Source organism: Poecile atricapillus, chromosome 4 (genome assembly GCF_030490865.1).
Source record: "Poecile atricapillus isolate bPoeAtr1 chromosome 4, bPoeAtr1.hap1, whole genome shotgun sequence".
NCBI classification, from domain to species: Eukaryota; Metazoa; Chordata; class Aves; order Passeriformes; family Paridae; genus Poecile; species Poecile atricapillus.
In genome coordinates, this window is record NC_081252.1 from 25,090,828 (window position 1) to 25,114,393 (window position 23,566).

Here is a 23,566-nt window from a genome sequence, read left to right on the forward strand (position 1 = left end):
CAACAATCGTGGTGGAAAGAGAGGAGAAGGCAACCCTACAGACACAGAAACACATCCATGTGCATCACTGACAACCTCAGCGTAAATTCCTGATGTTTTAAAGACTCAAATAAAATGACAAAATAATACCTTGTTCTACAAACAATTTCCAATTGAAAGGTTAAAGAATGGTTTAATACTTCTAATGACAGAAACCACAGTCTCGCAGCTGCAGATTTCTTCACTTATCCTGCAGTATTTGCAGAAATACTTGACAGTGACGCTCTTCCCAGGAGCCGAGTGGTCCTGAAAGGACCAAGAAGGCAATCTGCTACATGAAATGAGCTCATGCCACCAGTGTATTTCCTGCTCCAGGCAGATCATAGGATTTCTGTCAGTTTGTGTGCTTTCTTAGCAGAATAATAGTCAGCCAAAGTTAATGCAGCTAGACTGTGCAAAAATCTCATGGAAAAAAATAAACATTTGCCCTCTGTCCCACACTGTGATAATGGATTTCAAAATCCTCCTCATTCACTACTTGCTGTCATTGTGCATGGTGATGCAGTGGGGCCTTTCAATGTTAGAGACAGCAGTGGGTTATGAACCAATTCAACTTAAATGTTTAAGACCAGTAAATGTGTTACTTTGAATAACCAGTTTCTAATATGATTTAGAGAAATTTAATTCCTTGCAACTGTAGATACCTTCATGATATTTTAAAATGCAGCACAAGCTCTGTATTTTTTTTGAAATGTGTGTGGTTTAGCTGGTGTAATAAAGGCATTAAATTGTCAAAGTAGGAAAATGTGCACTGGCAGATTAGCACTTGAACTCTGCACTCTCTCTTACCCTGTTTTTGCAGGCAGTCATGTGACCCAAGAATTTATTAGAATTGCAGCAGCACTGAGATGGCTTTCTCACTTTCTTTTTCACTATTTGTTTATCAGCATGAGGAAAGAAATTCATATTATCTGCAAATATTGATATTGCAAAGCACATCAGAAAGGTCTCAGTTGTTTTCCTTGGACAAACTTTGCTTGCAGACCTCTGGTTTCACACCTTGTTGTGGTGTTCAATGTTGCCTGTTCATCTGCAGCTGAGAGTTTTTGTTCTCTCTTATGAGATGTACATAAATAAAAGCACTTTCTCCAAATTTCAGTGTGTGCTCTGCTCGTGCTGTAGCACTTTGAAAAGGGTCATTTAGTTAGCAGCATCTCAACCACTTCAGGCCAACTGTGTCAACACAACACCTCAGGTCAGCAGTTTTTTAAAGTATCGCCAGAAGCAGATCCTTTGGCTCTGTAACTTTCTTCAGATGTTCCTCATGTGCAGTGCAAGGCACAATCAATATTACAGCACTCCTAGGGAACTGCTCTTCTGAACAAATCCATATTTATCAAGACAGCTGAAAATCTCCTTAGCCTGAAGAGAAAACAATTCATTTTTTTTGCTCCTGTTTTTTTTCAATAATTTAGAAATGACTACAGCTGTAGCTGCAGTAATTGACTGATAATTAGCAATTGATTCACTGCAAGTAACCATCAATTCCAACCTGGACAGTATTTGTTTATGCTAGTAAGCAAAGTTATAAAGTTAAATTTCCACTGTGTCTTTTTAAAACTATGTATTTCTCATGTTTTTAAGCAACAAGAAGCTGAGGACTCCCCAAAACTACTTTATAATGAATTTAGCTGTGAGTGACTTCCTGATGTCGGCTTCTCAGGCACCCATGTGCTTTGTCAACAGCTTGCACAGAGAATGGATACTTGGAGACATAGGTACTTTTCAACACTAATTCACACCTTGCCAGCTTTATGCTGCCTGCAGCCTGTTTCAGCACAACGATCTTGGCTTGTGCCACAGACAGAGCAGCACAAATCTCTTGAGTCACAGCCCCAGACATCATCAGTCAGCGTGATGTCAACATGTTTTGAATTACAGCTGTGATTCTTTTATCTTACATATTTTGGAAAGGAGGGAGTCAGCTTGCACCTATAATCATGTTACCTTTAGCTTGTAAGGGAGGTATTATGGCTGAAAATAGGCAGAAAATTCTTAGTAACTTGTAAATAGTTTTTCTGTATCATTTTGAGGGCTAGTTACTACTTTTATTTAGAAATGTATGTATATCCATTGGCATGCTTCTAGGAATCTCATATTTAATTCAGAGATTTAAATAACAATAGTCATTTGAGGACTTGGCAAATTCAAGCTCCTGTCTTTCCAACTGCAAGAAAGGAAAGGTGATAAATGCTGAAATTATAGCTGAAATGTGGGTATAGCAAGAACCTCAGAAGGCCCAATGCTGTTTGGTGCTCCTCATCATATTATGGATGAAAACTTGCACCCACTGGTGGCTGTACAATGGTGGAGCAAGTCGAGAGACCATGTATTGTTCAGCAGCACAGAAGGGATTCTTCCTAGTTTGAAGGTATTTTTAGTCTTGCTCATCCCCTTAGATAAAATCAGTGCAAATTATCGTGCTGCCACAAATGAAGCTGAGTTGAGTGGGATTTGGTCCTTAGTTGCAAGTTACTTGTATAGACTTTAGAACTCTGCTTAAAGGTTGGAACTGGTGTTTTTGCTGCTTGTCATTCCTGGTGGGCTCTTGTCTATAACCACATGGGGCAGTGCAAGGTTTCAAAGAATGGATACTCTTTCCACACATGTTTCTCCATTAAATTCAGTGTAAGTTTTTCCATCTGCTAGTGCAGTGCCTGAATGCAGAAGGGGTTAAGGGGTCTGTTTCATGTAAAAAATGTCATTTCCTTAAAAAAATTCTGCCATTAAATATAGGAGTTGGAACTATGTTTTTAAGAGAGCTGGTCTCTTAGTCACCAAATTTAAACCACTTCTACATTTTTAAGCCACATAAACCAAAGTCATTTCTTGAACCACCCATCCATCATTGACAGATATCTGCTGCAGCATGTTAAGATCAATATATTGGGCAACAGTCCAGGAAATATAACTTTAATTAGATTGGGTTTTCCTTGAGGCAGTTTTCCATTGACAAAAGGTTCCCTGTTGCAGCCTGCAGTAAAATAGGACTCGTTTAAATACATATATTTGTATTTTATTTATATTTGTGTTTTTCTAATAAACATTTAATAACTATGAAAATGTGAAGCTAAGAAAATGCATCTATTGAGAGAGAAGTCCTGAGCAAGGATAAAAAAGGGAGGTTTATTTCAGTGGGGTCTGAGAGAAATCATGCCTCTTTTCAAGAAAACCCCTGACATTTCATTTCCCTCTCCAGGCTGTAACCTGTATGCTTTCTGCGGGGCTCTCTTTGGGATAACCTCGATGATGACTCTGTTGGCTATCTCTGTTGACCGCTACCTGGTGATCACAAAGCCCCTGCAGTCCATCCAGTGGACTTCCAAGAGACGCACCATGCAGATCATCGCTGTAGTGTGGCTCTACTCACTGGGATGGAGCGTGGCTCCGCTCCTCGGCTGGAGTATGTTGTCTGCTCTCTCTCTCTCCTAGCAGTACCTGTGTGCTCATTTTAGTCTTCCTTGAGGGATAAAAAAAAGAGTTTTCTCATCAGTCATTTTCTCAAATCAGTCCTCGTGAGGATGCCCTGCCACCACCTGATGTTTGTTGTTGTAGCACACTTCTGCACCTGCTGTACTGCATGAACCCTCTGTCCCCTACGCCCAGGATGTATTCAAGCAGAACAAACTGCAGCTGGAGTATTAGTGTGTACCTGAGAGTTCTGTAGTCAGGACCTCCTCTCCTCGTGGGCCCTCACTTCTCACATATATGATGTGTAGTTTGGCTGGCATAGCTCTTGAAGACCATGGATACAGGACAGGGTTTGTTTTAAGTGCTTAGTGGTTGGATCAGCACTGGTGCTAACTTTGGGTGCATGTGTGAATGTGTTCCATGTATTCCATAGGTTCCTATGTGCCTGAGGGCTTGATGATATCCTGTACATGGGACTATGTAACCTACTCCCCTGCAAACAGAAGCTACACCATGATTTTATGCTGCTGCGTGTTTTTTATCCCCCTGGTAATAATATTCCACTGCTATTTATCGATGTTCCTGGCCATAAGGCGTACTGGCAGGTAAGCAAGATAGCCAAAAGAAGTATGTATCCCTTTTTATGTAATAGAATATTTTCTCAGTTTTTTTAGCTGCATAAAAATCTGGATCAAAAATTAGTCTGAATTGAAATTGACAGCTGTAACAGGAGAATTGTTTTTTACCCATTTAAAATTGGAATGGATGTGTGAATTTCAGAGTAGAAGAAGAAGTCTCTGGTGGTTCTGATCTTATTGTACTGTAGTAATTAATATTACATCAGATAATTGGATTGAGTTATTTGTATTTCAGATTTTCACTGCAAAAAACAATGTCCTTGTGTATTCCAGCAGTTTTCAGCCTCAAGAGATAATAAAAAATATGTAGTGATAGGAGAATCATCTGCCTTAGAGCAGATCTGTAAACATAACAGTCCTCATATTTTTTGACAGTTTTATTTGAGGCAGGCATCCAAAAAAACATCCTGCATCACCCAAGCATCACAAATACATGCATAATATCTGGCTATGCTTGCTCAGGTGTTTTTCCCCAAAAAATTGTCGGTCTATATTTGAAATGAAAAATCATCAGGGTGTCAGATCTGTAAACTAACATCATTCTATCAGTTATTTGTCTACTAATGAGCACATAGCTTACCTTTGGTCAGCTTATCTCACAGCTGGTGCTGTGAGTCCTTCCTGCTACTCAACTGTGTCATCAGTTCTGATGGCTTTTCTCTGCTCCTGTGTGCAGGCACTTGTTGAAATCATTTGGCTTTATAAGCTTAAATTCCACTTTTATAAGTACATTTATATATGCCTAAAATGAAGTTCTTTCTGAGTTCTATTTTTTGGCCTTTGTCTTGGCTTTTATTGTGCTTTGTGTGTGTATACTTCATACCAAGCGAGGGAATTTATCCTTTGAATAATGGTGCCTTGTACACCTGTGGAGCACAGTGGACATAAGCTTTTCCTATGCCTCATTTCAAGGCCAGGCTGGATGGAGCTTTGAGCATCCTGGTCTAGTTGAAGGTGTCCCTGGTCATGGCAGGGATGTTGAAACTTTAAGCTCCCTTCCAACCCAGGCCATTCTATGTTTCTGTGATTCTGTTCTATATTTACAGTGCAGCAGCAGAGACTTTGTTACCCTGCTGGCTGGTAATTAATGTCTTCAGCCTGAAATGTATCTCCATTTCGCAATACTAATATGTGAAATTTATTATTTCTATGCTAAAGTATACAAAATGCCTGACTATATAAAACTTTTTAAAATAAAATGTGGGGGTGTTTGGTGTCAGAAGAGAATTTGATTTTTTATGACAAAAACAATAGGATTGCCTGTTGTGCCTCCCACTGAAAATACTCTTTAATAAATAAATCTGCAGGTAAGTAAAAATGTCCTTGCAAGTGTTTGGGACAGGTTTCTCAAAGTTATCAGGGTATTCCAGCATACGTTACCTCATGAAGTGGAATTTCTGCAAGGTGTTCCTCCATAGAAAAGGAAAAGACATAAGATTTGATTTTCCCATCCAGCTGTGCCTTTTCTTGCTCCACCTCTAAAAGCAATGAAGGGCAAGAGATATCAATTTCTGTATCTTTGCAACCTGAAATCCTCTTTGTGTTAGGGATAAGGACACAACAGTCCTGTCCTGTAGTCCCAGGGGCTCTGGCTCAGTCTCACAGGCAAACATAACACTAGCAACTGCATTAATTACCTTACAGGGTTTTTAAATAGCAGAGGAAAAAAGAAGAGTTAGAGTGGTGAAATACAAAGTTTACTGTATTTTGCATATTGCTGAGAACATATTGCTTTTTCATTGTCCTGCTGAAATATCTGTATTTTACCCCTCTCACAGAGATGTTCAAAAGCTGGGGTCCTGCAGCCGGAAATCCTACCTCTCTCAGTCCATGAAGAATGAGTGGAAGCTGGCAAAAATTGCTTTTGTGGTGATCATTGTGTTTGTCTTGTCCTGGTCTCCATATGCTTGTGTCACCTTGATTGCCTGGGCAGGGTAAGTGGAAGAGGAATCCAAACAGCAGGGGTTATGCAAATATGATTTGTACTGACATCCATATTGGGCAAATCTCCTTTTTGAATGGGTCTTAAATAATCACTACAATAGAGGTAATATTTCATTCTTCGCTATATCCTTGTGAACAAACCCAGAAAAGGGATTATTTGTTTATGCATTTTGAAACTATGATGACTTTTTAATGTTAGTATTTGGTACACGACGTTTTCTTTCCCACATGATGCTTTCTTTGTATAAATTGGAGGAATTACCTCCTGCATCTCCTATTTACCTCCTTCCTCCCATGAACTGCTATCTCCTCCATGCATTCTCCACTCCAAATGCACCTAGTGTCTTGTCAATGCATGTTCCACTCATCAAGGCCAGGTTGGATGGGGCTTTGAGCAAACTCATCTAGTGAAACATGTCCTTGCACATGGCAGAGATGTTGGGCTAGATGATCTTTAAAGGTGTCTTCCAACCCAAACCATTCTGTGATACCATGATATTAACTGCGCTTGTGCTGCACTGACACTGGTCACACCTGACTGACTGTGGGAGCTTAAAGTCTAAAGGATGGTTTCAAACTGCTTCAAGTCCTCTCTTCCTTCTGCAGTGCTCAGAACTGAGTCACTGACACACATCACTGTGCAGCACGCATGCCGCTGCTGCTGAAAGGTTTTTTAGGTTTGATTCTGTTTTCTTTTCTATCACCATTCACTTTTCCCAGATGGCCACAATGGTTCTTTTGTTGATGTTTTGGTCGGGGTTTTTTTTTTGGTTAATTGCAGAAACAGGAGAGGTGATTCTTGTTGTTCCTAGTCAGCCTAAAATTACTTTGTGCATGTCTTCTATCTAATGAATGAATAATCTAATGAATAAATGAATGAAACCAAGTGTATGCTGTCAAATTCAAACCTGTCATCTGAGCAAAGAAATCGCTTGAATGAATCAACTTTACAGGTGTATTTCTTATAAAAAGATAACAGCACTAAACCAATTTTAAAGAGTAATATGTTTCAGTAATGTAGTATCCATGTAATCCATGGTATAGCTGTGTGTAATGTTTTTGCTTTGTTTTAGTCGAGGCAACAGCCTAACACCATATTCCAAATCTGTGCCAGCAGTTATTGCCAAAGCTTCTGCAATCTACAACCCCATCATATATGCAATAATTCACCCAAGATACAGGTACAGTAAATATATAAGTATGTGTATAACTGTACATGCAAATGTGGATCTTTTACACAGAACAAACTATTCCTTCAGCCTCACCCCATGCAGCGCATATTCCTGTGCTGACCAGGCCATGATGGGCTCAGGGTGGTCAGACCCAGCTGGTACATGGCAGCTCCAGATATAGCCTTGGGAGTGGCCAAAAGAGAAGTGGCCCTTCACCTTTCCTCTCCCTCAGAGCCCTGCTCTGCCATGTGGAGTTGCACAGCACTGTGACTGACAGGAGGAGAAGATGATGCGCAGGTCACTTTTCATCATATCAGAGACAGCCACTACAGAGCACTCTCTAGATAAAAGGTCCCAACCAGTGAGGCTCAAAAAATCACATCCTTACCAATTTAAGCAGCTATATATGCATATGTTCAAGGTTTGGTTTTCTTTTGTGTTTTTTTGGTTTTTTTTTTTTTGTTGTTGTTGTTTTTTTGGTTTTTTTTTTTGTTGTTGTTGTTTTTTCACAAAAAAATTTGAAACATTGGCAACAAAAAATACTTTTTTATGTAAGGGGGATATACTTGTAACAGAACTGCTATCCAGCATACCTGTAGAATTTTTTGCAAGTCTTTCAAAGAGTAGCTACCACAAAGTGACGCTGTGTCGAAAGTTCTAAGAAAACGCAGGGATGCCATGGTGGTAAATGTGATAAATATATAAATACCACTAGATGGCAGGGTTAGTCATTGGTACGAGGCTTGTTTCACCCAAGAAGTGGAAAAGCTGGTAAATTCCATTGTCTGACAATGAGGACTTGGGAGCTAAAAATTGAGTTCATCGTTTAGGATGTCTGATGCGTGACAGTGTGGTTGTAAGAAAAGTGAAGGTTTCTCAGAAGGCTGGTCAAAACATGCCCAAAAAAGGGTGAAAACCTGTTACCCTATGATTCTGTAGAATCATACAATGGTGTGTGTTGGAAGGGACTTCAAGTATCATCAATTTCTCAACCCCTGCCATGGGCAGGGAAACCTTCCACAAGACCGGGTTGCACAAAACCCCATCCAACCTGGCCTTGAACATTTTTTCAGGGATGGGACATCCACAGCATCTCTGGGCAGCCTGTTCCTGTGCTTCACCAGCCTCACAGTAAATACCTTCCTAATATCCATTCTAAACCTTCCCTCTTTCAGTTTAAAGCCATTTTCCCTTGTTCTGTGACTACATGCCCTTGTGAGAAGTACTTCTTCAGCTTTCCTGTAGCCTTTATTCAGGTACTGGAATGTGCTGTGAAGCTTGCCCAGAGCCTTCTCATCTCCTGGCTGAACAGCCCAACTCCCTCAACCTACCTGCACAGGAGAGGTGCTCCAGCCCTTTGGTTATGTTCACAGCCTCCTCTGGACTTGCTGCCACAGGTCCATATCCTTCCCAAGCTGAGGAGCCCAGAGCTGATGCAGCCCTGCAGGTGGGGTCTGAGCAGAGCAGAGCAGAGGGGCAGAATCCCCTTCCTCCCCTGCTGCCCACGCTGCTCTGGATGCAGGACATGATCCAGGACGTGTTTGGCTTTCGGGGCTGTGAGTGACCATTGCTGGGTCATGTCCAGCCTCTCATCCACCAGCACCCCGAGTCCTTCTGGGCAGGGCTGCTCTCAATCCATCTCTGCCCAGCCTGTGTTTGTTTGGGATTGTCCTGACCCACAGGCTGAACTTTGCACTAGGCCTCACTGAACTTCCTGAGGTTCCCATGGGCTCCCCTCTCCAGCCTGTCCAGGTCCCTCTGGATGCCCTCCCTCCCCTCCAGCGTGGCAGCCACACCACACAGCTTGGTGTCATCACCAAACTTGCTGAGGGTGCTCCCAGTCCCACTGTCCATGTGGGACAGCGATGTTAAACAGGGCTGGTCCCAACACTGACCCCTGAGTTCACCACTGGTCACTGAGTTCCACCTGGACACTCAGCCATTGACCACAACACTTTGAGTGTGACCACCCAGCCAGCTCCTTATCCCCTGAGGGGTTCGTCTGTCAAATCCCTGTTTCTCCATTTTGGAGACGTATTTTGTTTGAAAATGTCTGCTAGCATAACTAACACCTTTTTGCATCCTCTAAAAACCATCTGAGATTTTTTAAGTCTGCAAAGCATTTTTGTTTAGAGTAGGAGAATGCCAAGTTTCTGATGGGTTGCAGAAGTTTGAGAGTTTGAGAAGTTTTGCATGGCTGGCTGATGTGTTTAGGACCCATTATTTGTTTCTGAACCAAAGTTATTGTGTTCAGCTTATTATTACTTTGCAAGGAACAAGGAACAGCTGCCCAAAGAAGCTGTGGATGCTTCCCTGGAAGTGTTCAAGGTCAAGTTGGATAGGGCTTTGAGCAGTCTGGTCTAGTGGAAGGTGTCCCTGCCCATGGCATCAGGCTTGGAACTAGATGGTCTTTAAGGTTCCTTCAAGATTCCTTCCAACCCACACCATCCTCTAGCTCTGGGACAGTGAACTGCTTCAGTCAGTCTTTTTCCTATCAGCATTGGCTTCTTAAGGCTGTTAAGAAAAAGACTGGAGTCCACAACAAGCTTTGAGAAATCTTCTTAATAAGTATCTTGTTTTATCTTTTTTTATTTTTTTTCCTGCTTTCTAAGCTGTATTTCTAGACATATCAACAAGAGAAATTTTTATGGACCTGTTGTGAAGACATTTCATACACTTGCGAGCAATCCAGTCAGGAAAAGAAGTAATGTTGGGTCCCTTGTGATAAATCAAGAATGCAGTTTCAAAACTGAAAAAGCCCTACAATACACCAATAAGTCAGTTGGTAAAAAATATGTTGGCAGGACAAATTTTGCTTAAACAGTGAATAATGAATATATATGTTAAGGTTATTGTTTCTGGATTATTTCCAAATCTTCTGATTATTCACATTATGCCTTGAAAGTAATTTATTCAAGCTCAGATAAGTGGGCCAGTCTGTTCAGGCTAAAGGGTTAAGGGTTTAAGCAGGGGATAATATGTCATTTTATATTGGAACTACTGAGCCAAATTACATCTAAGTTATTTTCCAAATCTTTCTAGAAAGAGGCATCTAGAAATCAGGATCAGAAGTGTTCAAAACAGGTTCAATCCACTAGCAAAGTAAGATGCTTTTTTGCACAGAGAGTTCCTGACACTGCATCTTAACAGCCCAACAAAACCAAACTTGCTGAGTTTTGTGGCATTTCCTTAAACAACAGGGGAAAAAAAAGTACATTATATTAAATGTAACAGTGATCTTTGTGCTAGCACTTGGCTTCTAAAAACTGGTTTGAGTTTGTTATATTTCTTCTCATCTACCTATCCCCTTGTGCACCCATTCCCCTCCAGCAGAAAGGAGAAAAACACCTCTCCCTCATAGGACTCACAGGAAATAACAAATGTAAGTGAGGAATGTGCTCAGAGTTTTAATTTGTAGAATGCTCTTTTGTGAGGAAGAAAGCTTTCACATCTTTAACAGCTTGTATTCTGTCTCTATGTTCCACAATAACTCCAACACATTGCTATATTAGAGTTATTGCAGAAACTCCCTTACATTTTGAAAGTTTTAGGTTTTGGAATCATTCTTTTATAGCAAACAGGAAATTCTGCTACTCTACGTTTCCAACTGGCTCCCAAGCAAAGCAGAATTACACAAAAACTATTGGTTCAAAGCTCCGACATCATAAGTAATGAATAATCACAAATAACTTTGAGTTGCAGAATTTTTTAAAAAGTTTCTTGCAATTACTATATATTTCACTTTAAGTGACTCCTTTATTTCAGATTATAGAAATATCATTAAGTACCTCACTTTATGCCTTTTATTTCACACATACTATATTAAAACTCCCTTCAAAATCTGTACTGTCACCCCAACCAGCAAAATGTCCCACAATAGTCCTCCCAAATATTAGTAAGATAGAAATTCTGGTCCCTCAAGACATTCAGAAATGTTCATATGTTTTCCTTGAAAATCCACCATCAGACATTTGTTTTCTGAATCTCCATCACTAGGAGACCTCTGCACTAAATCCCATTTAATAAACGGGATGGTTTATTTTACACTAACTTGAATTTGTTAGAGGAAAGTAGTTCAGCTTCTTAGCCGGCGAAAAAAGTTAGCAGCTGCTTTTCAGCACCAGACGGAGGTCTTCAGGCTGAAGGAAATTTATGGAAATTTATGAAAGGAAATTTTCTTGTGTCCTGTAAACTCTTTCTCAGGACTTTTTATTTTGTGCAGAACATTAACCATTTTTTTTTGCCCAGCACCATTTGAGGAGCATTCTGCCTCAAACAGCTCAGTGGGCCCTGCCTGGTCACCGATAGGCATCTCTTGACAGGATCAGGAATGATGTTACAGGCAGCTCTTTTCAGTCCTCATCTCCAGAGTGGACATGGAGCTGCTCTCCATTTGTCTTTGAAATTACAGAGGAAAGAGACACAGAACTATTCAGAGAGTGGTGATGATGCCACATAATGAGGTTTGGTAGTGGTGGGTTTCTTTTTTTGATTACAAGAGAGTGACCTCATTTCATGATGCCAGAGTCATGTCTCTGACATTTTAACATGTGTGATCTTTTGTGAGAATAGAAATGATGATTTAAAATGTACTGGTTAGTCAACAAACACAGTAACTATAGAAGCAAAAAATTTTAAAATATACATCTGCTTGACTTGCATCTCAGTGTAAAGTCAATGTACTGACATCCTCCAGTGATCTGTCACCCCCTGCATCAGTTCCTTGCCATATGTCTTGTTGCTGTCTCACTTCTTGACTTGTTCATTTAGTTTTTTACCTCTATTAGCTTTATCTGTTGGGCTGATATAATGGATTGGGAAGTGCTGGGGAGGTGTTAGACCAAATGAAGCGTTCTGACTAGCACTGCCCTGTGAGGAGAAAGTCCAGCTGGCATTACTCAGGGGAGGCTCTTGGACACTTCTGCTCCATGCAGGGCCAAGGTTGGGGGCAGGAGAAGTAGACTCACACAACCATGACTGAGATTATTATTTAATGAATAAGTCAGATTTGGGGTCTAGACCATCCTTCTCCTCTATGCTTGTACAGTGCTAATTTTCAATAGGAGTTTACAGTAGCTGCCATGATACAAATAAGTAACAATGTCTGATTCTTCTGGCCCTCTTTCTCTTCCCTTGTTTCCACTCACTCTGTGCCTTTGCACAGTAAAGACCTTTGTACCAACTAGCCTGAAATTTTCAGGGTTAACATTTCAAATAAACCATATGCAATCATGCTCTTCAAGATATTTTCAATTCTTACCACTTACCTAGGCAGCTCTTCTGTGTGTGTTTTGACACAAGGCCCAGAAGGACCTGTTATTTTCTTCTCAGCCTGTTGAGTTGTTTGCACCAGCTACCATGCTGTTTGCATGTAGTCTTTAAGACCCCCTTAATCAAAACAGAAGCTGTTGTGAGGTGATAGAAAGAGACAGCATTTTCACCACATGAATTTCAAAGCCATGTCTTTTGTGTGACAGGTTTGGCTTTCTTTTTTCTTCACACATTTTCCTTCAGAAAAACCATCCACAAAGCTGTTCCCTGCCTGAGGTTCCTGATACGAATATCGAAGAATGACCTCCTGAGGGGATCCATAAATGAGTCATCATTCAGAACCTCTCTCTGCAGCCACCACTCTCTTGCTGGCAGGACCAAGAGCACATGTGTTTCCTCGGTTTCTGCTGGAGAAGCTGTAAGTCTTTTCTTGTTTGCATGAAAGAGAATGAGTATAGCTTTTCTCAGATTCTAAATAAGCAACTCTATAAATACATATTCAAAGTCAGAGAACAGAAAAGGGAAGGAGGAGAGTGTAGCTAAATTGTTTGGGTCATATAAGGTCATTTCTGCAAAGCTGGAAGTTCATGCACGATGATTTACAATCAGAGAAAGCATTCAGGCCAACATATTTGTGTGGTTCTGATGCCTTCTGGGACCAAGGATGTTCAGAGTAAGTCTTTAATGTGAACTAAAAAGAGCCATTGTCAGACGCTCCCTGTGTCACTGCTGTGACTACTGGCTATGTTAGGTATCTTGCTGGTCTTCCATCCAAAGTTTTATAACTTATCCAAAAGCTCTCTTATTATTTAAAAAAAAAAAAAAAAAAAAAAATATCCATTTTCTGGAGAATGGGAAATTTTTGACTTCTTTACCTGGATTTTAACCATGAGGAGTGAAAGGCTCCTGACTCTAGAGCATGGTGGGGAGTTTTGTAAGAACGTACTCCAAGCATCAGTAAGGCTGGTGACTGAGATAGAAACAAAAGATCCCCTTGAGTCTCCTCACAGACTCTCTCAGTCACAAGAAGCTGGCCTTGCATGCAGAGGTGCTGGGAAGGTGGCTCCTGGGGGGTGGCAGCCACAGCAGAGTCTGGGCTGGGGATGGCCCTCCTGGGGACCTGTGCTGCTCCCCCTCAGTTTGGGCATCAGAAACTTCCCAGAGTGACAGCTGCCACCAGTAACCTCTCACAAGATTATAAATCCTATGTATACCTTTTATACTTTGAGGTATAAAACCCTAAATTTTCTCCCCTTACTCCTTTGTTTGATGCCAAATGAAGTAATTTCAGCTGCATCATCCTGACCCAAGAAGCTTTCTGTTCTTCATTGTTGGTCACTACTCAGTTTTGATTTGTCCATGTTAGCAGGTTATTGCATGTATTTCCATGTGGGTGCTGCTTCAGTGGACAGGATAATGAGGGTAAGAGGCTTCAGCTTTTGGCACAGCTTTGGCTTAGGAGTCTCAGTTAAAACCCCTGCTGTTAGCAGTACACAGTGCTCTGCTGAGTTGATGCAGCCAAAGGCAATTGTCCTTGGGGCAACTGACAGCTCAGTGCAGCTGTAGAGGTTTTAGCTGAAACAGCAGCTGCTGAAATAAAAGCTAAGCTCTATGGCTTTGGCATGACAGCAGGACTGACTGAAATTTTGGAATGCTCCAATAAAATGTTGATGGGCCAGCAATGACACCAGGAACACTGTAAAAGATGCAGCTGTTGCAACCAACATTTTGCTCTGTGTGTTGTGTACATGTTAGTGAAGGGAACACATGAATTTGTGAGTCATGTCAAGGAATGTTTCATTCAAGTAATTTTATTCAACAAGTGAGGGGAAATAAACATGTGGCTACACATAGATGTATGAGCAAGGTGATGCAGAGGAATTATGCAGTATCTTCCCATTTGTGTGGAGCCCTGTCTGTCTGCCTGCCTGTCTGGCTGGCCTCTGTCTATCCATATTTAAAAACTGGTGTTGGAGTAGAATGATCTCATCAATTAATACTCAATCAAAAAGTCACCACGAAGTAAAGCATGACAGACAGCCTCACCCAAGCCTGTAAATGGAACAGCACTTTTGTAATGTCCCATCTGTGCTTCATTATTGACATGCTCTTAGAAAATTAGAGCAAAGCCCACCATCTCCCATGCACTGATGATGGTTTGTAGAATCAGCAAGCTCATGCACATTGAGAAGCCCTTGGTGTTCTGGATATTCTGCTGGGATGTATGCAAACATGGTTTTGGATCTGTCCACATCCATGGTTTTGTATCAGCTGATAGTCACACAGAATGCCACAAGACATATTAAACAGATTGATTGTATTGGCTCCCATCTTTAGAATTCAGATGCAGGTATAAGTATAGCATAAGCAATGAGATAAGGGTGAAAAACATCCTGGTAAAAGGAGTTTAAGTATATTTTCATTATTTCCAAGTTGGTTTTATTTTTGGTCAGCAAGCAAAATAGTCCAGGGTAAGTGACAAGACTGAAAATAAAAGCTCTCCCAGGGGAGTTTTGAGTGTGAGACCTATGTTAGAACAGCTTTACTTTCCTGTGAATGTGCATGGGTTTTGCTAGAGTTTGAGAACTTATAAGAATTTGAGAAAGGATGTAACTGTCTGAAATCCTTCATCAATGTGTGATTAGATCTGGAGCAACGTGGAGCTCGACGCTGTAGAGCCAGCTCAAGAGAAATTGAAGCCTCGCCGAAGTCACTCTTTCTCCACAAGTCTGAGACAAGAGAAGAGAGACCTGCTCCCAAAGACCTGCAGCTGCGATGCAGCCACTGCCAAAAAGGTACAGAAAAAGGTCTCAGTTGAGGACTCTCTGTTTTAGTGCTAATCTTGCTGCAGGACATCATCTCACTGGAATGATAATCCAGCCTTTATGCCCATCTATTTCATCTGTAGGCTTTATTTATACTGATTCTAACATCCTCTTTCTCCTTCGCCAGTTTGTTTTTTGTTGTTTTGTTTGTTTTTTTTTTGCTTGTGTGTGTGTGTGACAAATGAGAGAGACAGTAATACCTAATTAACTTTTTTCACTGATATTTGCCTGTTTTTGGAAAGCCAGCTTTGCTTATACCTCTGAAGCTGCATTAAGGCACAGTCAATAGCATCAGATGTAAGAAGATGAGTTCTTTGCCTCTCTGTCTGTTTATCTACCCCAGCTTTGGTTCCTTCCTTCATGGCCCTTGTGTCCATACTGTGGCAGTCTCCTTTTAGAGTAAAGTCAAGTCTGCAAAAAAGAGTTTGACATGATAGAAGCCACCCTTTTCCTTCTTTTCAGTGTACATTAAAATGTTTTATTTTTGTTGAGGGGGAAGACGAGAAAGAAACTCCCATTTCTCCCTAAGGGTGGGAGAGTCTGGCAACTGCCACCCTTCCCTCACTGAAAGAGGAGATGGTGAGTACTCAGTGCATCCTCTGAAGATGCATCACCCTCATTGGCCAAACCACTGAGGTTTGGTGTCCTGCTGTTGAGGAGCACCCCATTCCCTGATGGGAGCAGTAGGTCGCCCATGAGTCATTTTCTGCCAGATTGTAACACCACTTTCCAAAGGAGTACTTGTATGGGTGGCACAGCGTCAGCCATACACCAGTGCTGCCTTTTCAGGGAAAGACAGATGTGGCTTATAATTCCCTGTCTGTGGCTGGACTGAGTAGCATACCCTTTTATGATGGAGGCAGCCTTTCTTGGGGTTACTCTAGTCCATGTGGACAAACACCCCACATGTCTGGGTGGGTGCAGCTACAGCATCTGCTTCTGTCCCCTGTGCTCCCTTCCAGATCCGATGGAAATTGTCTAGAGACATCATGGTTTAAAGCAGGAACTGCTCTGAAAATTTCCTGGCACCTGATGACCCAGTTCCTGCATGCTTTTGTCCTGTCTTTTCTTGTGTGTCATTAAGACCAAGTGCTGAGAAAACTTGTTCCTTTCCTGTAACTGTTGTGACCAGTGATTGGTAGAAAAACAGTGGCTTCAAATATGGTGTCAGGCAACATGGGCTCAAATCTACTACTCAGTTCTGTTGCCTTCTGTCAGCAGCCAAGCATGTCCAAGGCTGTAGGCAAGTAGCAAAGGCAGGTTATAGACAAATGGCAAAGGATATTGTCTCTAGGTTCTGGAGAATCACTGGCTTTCAGTCTCACAAGGAAGGAGAAGGGAAGTAAATCTCAGCATAAACAGTTCAGTAATGAAATAAACATACCTGTATCTGAAATTTAGCAACTGTGTAGCCCACAAGAAGGCTCACGTGCCCTACTTTACCTTTGAGAGACATCTCTTGAATTCCTTTGATAAATAACCCTTCAGACTTCCAATGGCATACACTGAGCTATGAGATTATTTACATTGAATGTTCAAAGCCTCATTTGCTTTTCTTACAGTTCTCAGCAGAGAGTCCTGTGTGTTGTGAAGGTCCTTTTTGTGTTCATTGCAGATAAATCCAATGCACCACTATTCATACTATCAGAATAAATATTTATTTGTCAAGCTCAGAGGGTTTCACATTGAGACCACCCATTTATCCTCAAAAAAAACCCAAAAACCCAAAGTAAAATAAAAACCACAAACAAACCCTAAGGAAGCACCAATGCATTTTTTTTTTTATATTTATGTTAAGGCTTTGATAGCATTACTGAATTGCCTTTAACTGAATTCCAATTACAACCCTTCCAAAAACTCTCCGTTGTGGACAAGCCAGTCAGTGTCCCAGGCTTGGTGCATTCCAAAGCATTAAAATGCATGTGACTGTTTTCCTTGCTGCCACAAAGATATGCTCCAGCCCCATGGACCTCTTCAGTTATGATTGTAACAAACTTCATGCAGGCTGACACCTGGAAATTTAACATGGTAATGAAGAAGCTTTTTTGGAAGTATTAGAATGTGGGCTTGGATACTTGGAGAGTGGTAAAATGTTCTCTCTGCATCCAGGTTTTGTTTCAAGGAAATTACCCAATGTGAAAACGATTAAAAACACTTGTAAGTGGGTGTTGTGCCCACCAAGCCACATCCAAAAGAAACCTATCCTTCTCTTGCAGTGAAAACAGCACTTGAAATAGGGAGGAGTGGTTTTGGAATTGGATTTTTTCATTATATTATTATCTTTGATATGGAAGAATGGACTTTTCTTCTCTGTCATACAAATTTAAACCACTTTTTTAGCACAGTGTGCTTCCCTCCACTTGGTAGGTAGAACAGCTGGAGAAATCACTATCAATAGGGATTTGTGAATGATTTCTGCTTGTGGAGTAGAATGACACAAACTATTTGAATTCACATAGTAATGAAGTAAAATATGCACTTTAAATGTTGGTTTTCCTAGAAAGGAGGGACTTCCAGCTTATCTCCATATCTGACAGAGTAACTTTATCACCTTAACTGTTATTTTTTTTAAGGAAGCCAAAACTGATTACTTGTGCCTTCCCTTGCCTGAACATTAACTGACGCTTTCAAAGCTTACTTAGTTGACTCTGGATTTGCATATTGGGCACAAGACTTATGGAAAGAACACAGAGGCCTTGCCATCAGAGCCAAGTTAGAAATCAGAATTCTCTCAAAATAGGCAGAAAAGAAATTGTTTGCAAAGTGAGTATTCATTACTTTTTTCTTGGAGGAAGCACTTTCCAATGTGTGAATGCAAGGCCACCACTTCCCTGAGGTAGCTCAGGAGCCATTTGGATAGAGACAGAGGTTGTCACAAAGTCAACAAAATTTCAGGAAAATAAAATAATTAAGTGAACTTGGTCTTATCTGAGCTCTCTTCCATGGGAAGAGAGAGAAAACCAATGATCCAGTACCCTGATACCCTTAGATGTGTTAAAAATGAAGTAATACCATTATTTAATGATTAAATAAGTTGGATACAGGGATGAGCTTTTGATCTTTTGTTTTTGTTTTTTTTTCTTTCCAGTCTCTGCTGATATTTGAGTACCTCTTCTTTTGCTCCATTTAACATTCTGCTATCCAAGCAGTACATGTTAGCACATCATGATTTTCCCTCAAGTTAATGATTCAAGTGTTCAGAAAATTGGCCTGGTGGCTCAGATATTGACTAGTGGCAATGAATGTTTCAAATACAAAAATTCAGTCACATGGTGTCTGACAGTGCTAAATCTTATGTCTCCACTCCAGGTTTCGCTCTCCTCCAGCTGTTTGGAGAAGGTGCTTGGGCAGCCTGTCCTACCCAATCCCTCTGCAGCACTCGTGACCAGCTCCCTGAGAGCAACTTCTCTGCCTGTCAGATTGAATAGCAGCAGTGTCACCAGAGGAGACTCAAGTACTTCCCATATGGAAACTCAAGGAAGTCAAGCGAATGGAGTTGTGGATTCTGTTATTAGCAATGCAGTCCCTCGCATCATCATCATTCCTACCTCAGAGACAAATCTGTTTCGGGAAGAACTGGAAGAGGAAGAGACTGAATTATTCCACTTTCATGACAAAAAGGGCAATCTGCTGGACTTGGAAGGGCTTAGCTCATCCATGGAGTTCCTTGAAGCTGTTGAGAAATTTCTATCATAATTTTGTCAAAAGAAAACTTTCCGGTAATTATTTTCTTGGCATCTTCTCCACTTAATTATACCAAATAACTGAAGCCTTGTGGGTTAGATCATCAGATTTTTTTGTATGTTTATATGGTAGTCACTAGGCAGCCTTCAGATTTTTCTTTGTCCAAACCAGCTCAGGCATGGAAACAGGCTTTCTTTCAGATTGTGCCACAGGAAATGAGCAGTGGAAGATCTGGCAGCAGGATCGAGTGGCATTGGTCAAGGAGGCTGCCTGATTTGTTGCCACTGATGGGGCACCTGCAGAAGGGAAAATGAGTGACTGAGAGCAGGGTCAGCTGTTGAATGCTTCTGCTATCTGCACATGGAACAGCATTCCTGTTTTGGCAGCCCTGCTCTGGACAGTGATGGGAAGCACTGCAAGACCACAGCTTCCACCAGCCCCAGCAGTAAGGCACATGGCTACATGACCTCAACTAGACTTTAATCAAATAATTCTCAGCATTGGTTTGCTGTGTTTTCTTTTTTAAATAGGCAGCTTGCTAAACATAAAGAAAGAAACTGGTGTTTTTTCACTGGAAATTGACAAATTCCCAGCTTCTAACCCTCTGAAGTTTAGTGGTAGAAATCAGGAATTTACCTCAGCATTAGCATGGTCACTTAAATGTCAAAATGCAAGGTTTGCTAAAACATACACTACTGTAGAAGCATTCAAAGTACCTTCAGAGTTACAGTCCTGATTAAATATGTATGTATCCTAATGAGTCTGTGATTGAAAGGGTGAATGCTCACGGCTGGCTTGACAAGTCATTGAAAAAAATAAAGCCTTGGCTGCTGTATATCACCTGTCTGTTCAGAGGAGGTTCTTCTCATCTCCTCTAAAACACACCAGCAGATGTCTTTTACAGGTCACTTACCAGAGGCCTTTCAAACTGGGTAAAACATCAACTTGGGAAGAGAACCACACAGTACTGTGTTTGCTACAGGATCTGCACTTACATCTTTATCTGTGGTTACTAACTGTGCTCCTTTTTATCTGTGCTTCACATTATGGCTCAGGCTCACAGGACTCTCCTAGCATTTGATTCCTCTTTATGCACTCTTCCTTTTTTACTCATTTTCCCATTTCTTCATGTCTTCCCTTTCAGTCTCTGATTTTCAAACATAGTTTGAACAAGTTGAATTACATTGTTCTTTACATAATTTCAATATATATTAGAAATCAAGGTACTCCTCTGGATAGAATAGTGCAAATATTTGGTCCAGGGAGACTAATAGTATTCAGACATTCAACAAGAGAGTGAAAGTTTATGTTCATAGTCTCGGTTTATTTCCTTGACTGTATCCTAGATTGTGCAGAGATCACTGAGAGAATTTCCAGGTTTTGTGTATTGCACTGGCTAATCTCAGGAAGTAATTTCTCTTTGCCTGTTTTCCTGATGCAAAAACCAGATGGGAAGCATAGAAGTATTTTTAATTACTTTTTTCACTACAAAATAAGGCAACACAAATCTTGTTTGCAACAATCCAGACAGGAACGCTACTAAAGAGCAAATGAAAACCCACAGCAGCACAGGAGAGAGAAGAATGCCTCCAAACATGCACACCTGAGGCACTTCCAGGTGCCAGACCTTTAAGAGGAGTGAGGCACTCGCTTTTGATACCATTTTTGGAAAAAGAAAAAGGCCACTGGTGGGTTACAGAGGTGATTGCTGTGACAGGCTGCCTAATGCAGTGCTGACACTCTTCATGCTGCTATTATTTGAGGTGCTCTGCTGGCTAGAGACCCTCATACTTCCTTACTGTGGAAAGCAGGGAGGAAATTGGGTGTGGAGGCCCATCCTGCTGCCTGTGTGTAGCCCTGGTTTGGGGTGCTGGGGGCCCAAGGCTCAGCTGGGGCAGCACCAGGCTGTAGTTCCTGCAGCCAGGCTGCCAAAGCCTGTGCCCACTGAGTGCCGAGTTTTCTGACAGGGCCAGGAATCATGCCAAGGTCATCTACAATGAGCTCAGCAATTCCAAGGGCAGTTCCTCCATTTGAGGACTGGCACAGTGAGCAGACAGTGCAGGACATCTGCCGGGGACTGGGACAGGGACGTGCTCACTTGCAGTTCCACAGTGCCAGGCTTTCATCCACTGCATAGTTTAGGCCACAATGTGTTATCAAATGTTAATTATGTATTATGTTCATGGGAAATGGGGCAGCCTTAGTCCTAGGCTAAACATACTGTCCTTCCATCTTGGATTCTTGCCCTTTTTCTTGCTAAACCTGCCCTCTCTGATTTTTTTCTTTTCCTACACCAACTGTGCAGTCAGTGACCTTACTTCTTCTTGCATTTAATATCCTCAGCTGCTGTATCTCTTTTCTTCTTGAGCCATGTGTTAGGAAAAGAGCATTCTTTCAAGGCTTCCAAGCCTTAGACCTGACTTTTACTGTTGTAATGACTCCAAATAACAATAGAAAATGCATTTGCTGTTCCACGCTATAAAAACATGCCCTGGAGAAGAGCTTGCACTCAGATTATGACAGACTTATACTGGGAAGACTGTAGGCAGAATGGTATTGCCATAGGTTTTGGCAGGATGAAGAATGGAAGACCTGAAGTCATAGTCAACAAATTCCTCCATATCTGAAGTTTTGCATTCTACCTGTTAGCCTACAGAAGGCTCTTCAGTGATTTCTTGTATGTGTTTGGTGCTTATTACTGTGCTGGTACTGTGAGTGTGTCTCAGAAAATTAGCAGGCTTGAGGTATGTGCAAACAATGTTTCACTTTTATGCTGCTTGTGTCATACACTGTTAGTACCATAGCTTCAGAAGCTACTTTAAAATTACTGCTTATTTAAACTGATGCAGGCTAAAATACCATATGGTATAATGATAGAGAGATAAAACATAAAGTTGTATGAAATATCATACATAGACTTACTGCATCATTGTGAGACTTTTGCAGAAACATCACTTACAGAGTAAATTAGTCTCAAATTGAATACCACAATGCAGGAGAATTTTGCAAGCTTCTCTATTGCCACATTAGGATAGATGGCACATAAAAAATGTACACTAATTAATGTTGCTTCCCGTTTCACAGAGGAATGTATTGGTTCACTCAAGTGGAATAAAAATACTTAGGAGTTAAACTGAATTATCCATTGTTTGTTTGTTTTTTCTTATTTAATCATTATCTTTGGAGCCAGGAGGAGGAGTAAAAAAGCTGAGTCAAAGCTTTTGAAACCTGTGCTCTGATCCAGTTAATAGTAAGATACATACACACAAACATATTTTTATATATATATAACTTTATTTTCAAGTCATTTAGACTGCTCAGATGCAAGCACTCATCTGCTTGAGTGCATAACATCTAAATTTAGAGTTCACTGGCTTGGTAAAACCTGAAGTTGTGCAGCTACTTTTGAAATACAATGATTTCAGCTGGGATGTCAGGTGTCAGGTGAGCAAAACTGAAAAGAAGTAGCCAAAGTCTACTACATCAAAACTCTTATAGCAGACTTTGATCTTTGTCCTAAATCTGAGTGAAGGTAATGAGTAATTGTTTCTGCTAATATTCTGTATAGCAGTTATAGGATGTGTTCCAGTTTTCATGAGTAACAGAAAATCCAGACCACAAGTGTAAACACTTTCTTTTATCATGGACAATGGTACTTTTTAATAGTTAAATCAATGGTTAGATAAAGTTTTCAAATAAGAAATTTTACTTACTTTAATCTTAATGAATCTTGCAGATTTGGGCTGGTATGAAACATGACCTAATACCACGTTCTATCAGAAGGCTCACTCAGTTCCCAGACATCCACCCATTTCCCTCCTTTCAAGAGACACACCTGAACAAGAAGCTTTTGGCACTAACCTAAAATTCAATAATAATAATAATCTAATATTAATCTAACCTAATTTGATTTTAATCACATTTTTTGGGTGTATTTAGAACGTTTCTGGGTTTGATCTGCTTTATTCACAGAGACTTAGTTTCTTTCCTCTGCTCTTCTGTGTTTAAAGGGGATCGTAATTTTTCTCCCTGGTTTAAAATAAAAAGCAGCAGTAGAAAGTCGCAGTGCCCCTAAGGATGCCATTTCATCCCTTGTGGCAGCAGCAGCAGGCAGCAATCCTAACAGCAGGCCAACACCAGAGCCCTCCCAGGAGGACAAGAGCACACCAAAAAGGTAGGGGTGACACGTGCAGGCTGCAGGGTGACCGGCAGGGGTTGGGGCTGAGGGTTACACACCAGGAGTTTGGAGTTACAGGACCCAGCAGTAGGGCTGGGTACAGACAGGGCAGAGTAGTTAGGGACCAGGTTAGGGTCCAGGGCCAGGGTCCAGAGCCAGAGGTCAGGGGTAAGGGGTAAAGGTTAAGGGTCAAGTTCAGGGGGGTCAAGGATCAAAGGTCAGGGCTCTGAGGGCAAAGGTTGGGGGTTGGCGTTTGTGATGTCACATGCAAAAATGGGGAAATACTCCATGGTAAATAACCTGTTTTAAAATTTCCTTACTTTCCCCCCAGACCCTGGGTTTTTTTTTTTGGTTTTTTGGTTGTTGTTACATCTTCTCTCTACTGCTTCTCTGTGCAGATTATCC

The 23,566-nt window shown here is 41.1% G+C and overlaps 1 protein-coding gene across 3 annotated transcripts in view; it reads left to right on the forward strand.

The window, feature by feature from the left end:
- LOC131579324 (melanopsin-like) overlaps positions 1-22,104 on the forward strand; it is a 50,092-nt gene extending 27,988 nt beyond the window's left edge. For all 3 annotated transcript variants that reach the window (XM_058839044.1, XM_058839042.1, XM_058839043.1), the window contains 8 exons: positions 1,624-1,757; positions 3,239-3,442; positions 3,884-4,055; positions 5,867-6,022; positions 7,106-7,213; positions 12,719-12,893; positions 15,121-15,270; positions 18,610-22,104. In XM_058839044.1, the coding sequence (XP_058695027.1) occupies positions 1,624-1,757; positions 3,239-3,442; positions 3,884-4,055; positions 5,867-6,022; positions 7,106-7,213; positions 12,719-12,893; positions 15,121-15,270; positions 18,610-18,996 (1,486 nt within the window). In that variant the 3' untranslated portion in view covers positions 18,997-22,104. The remainder of the gene's footprint in view (positions 1-1,623; positions 1,758-3,238; positions 3,443-3,883; positions 4,056-5,866; positions 6,023-7,105; positions 7,214-12,718; positions 12,894-15,120; positions 15,271-18,609) is intronic.
- The last annotated feature ends 1,462 nt before the right edge of the window (positions 22,105-23,566 follow it).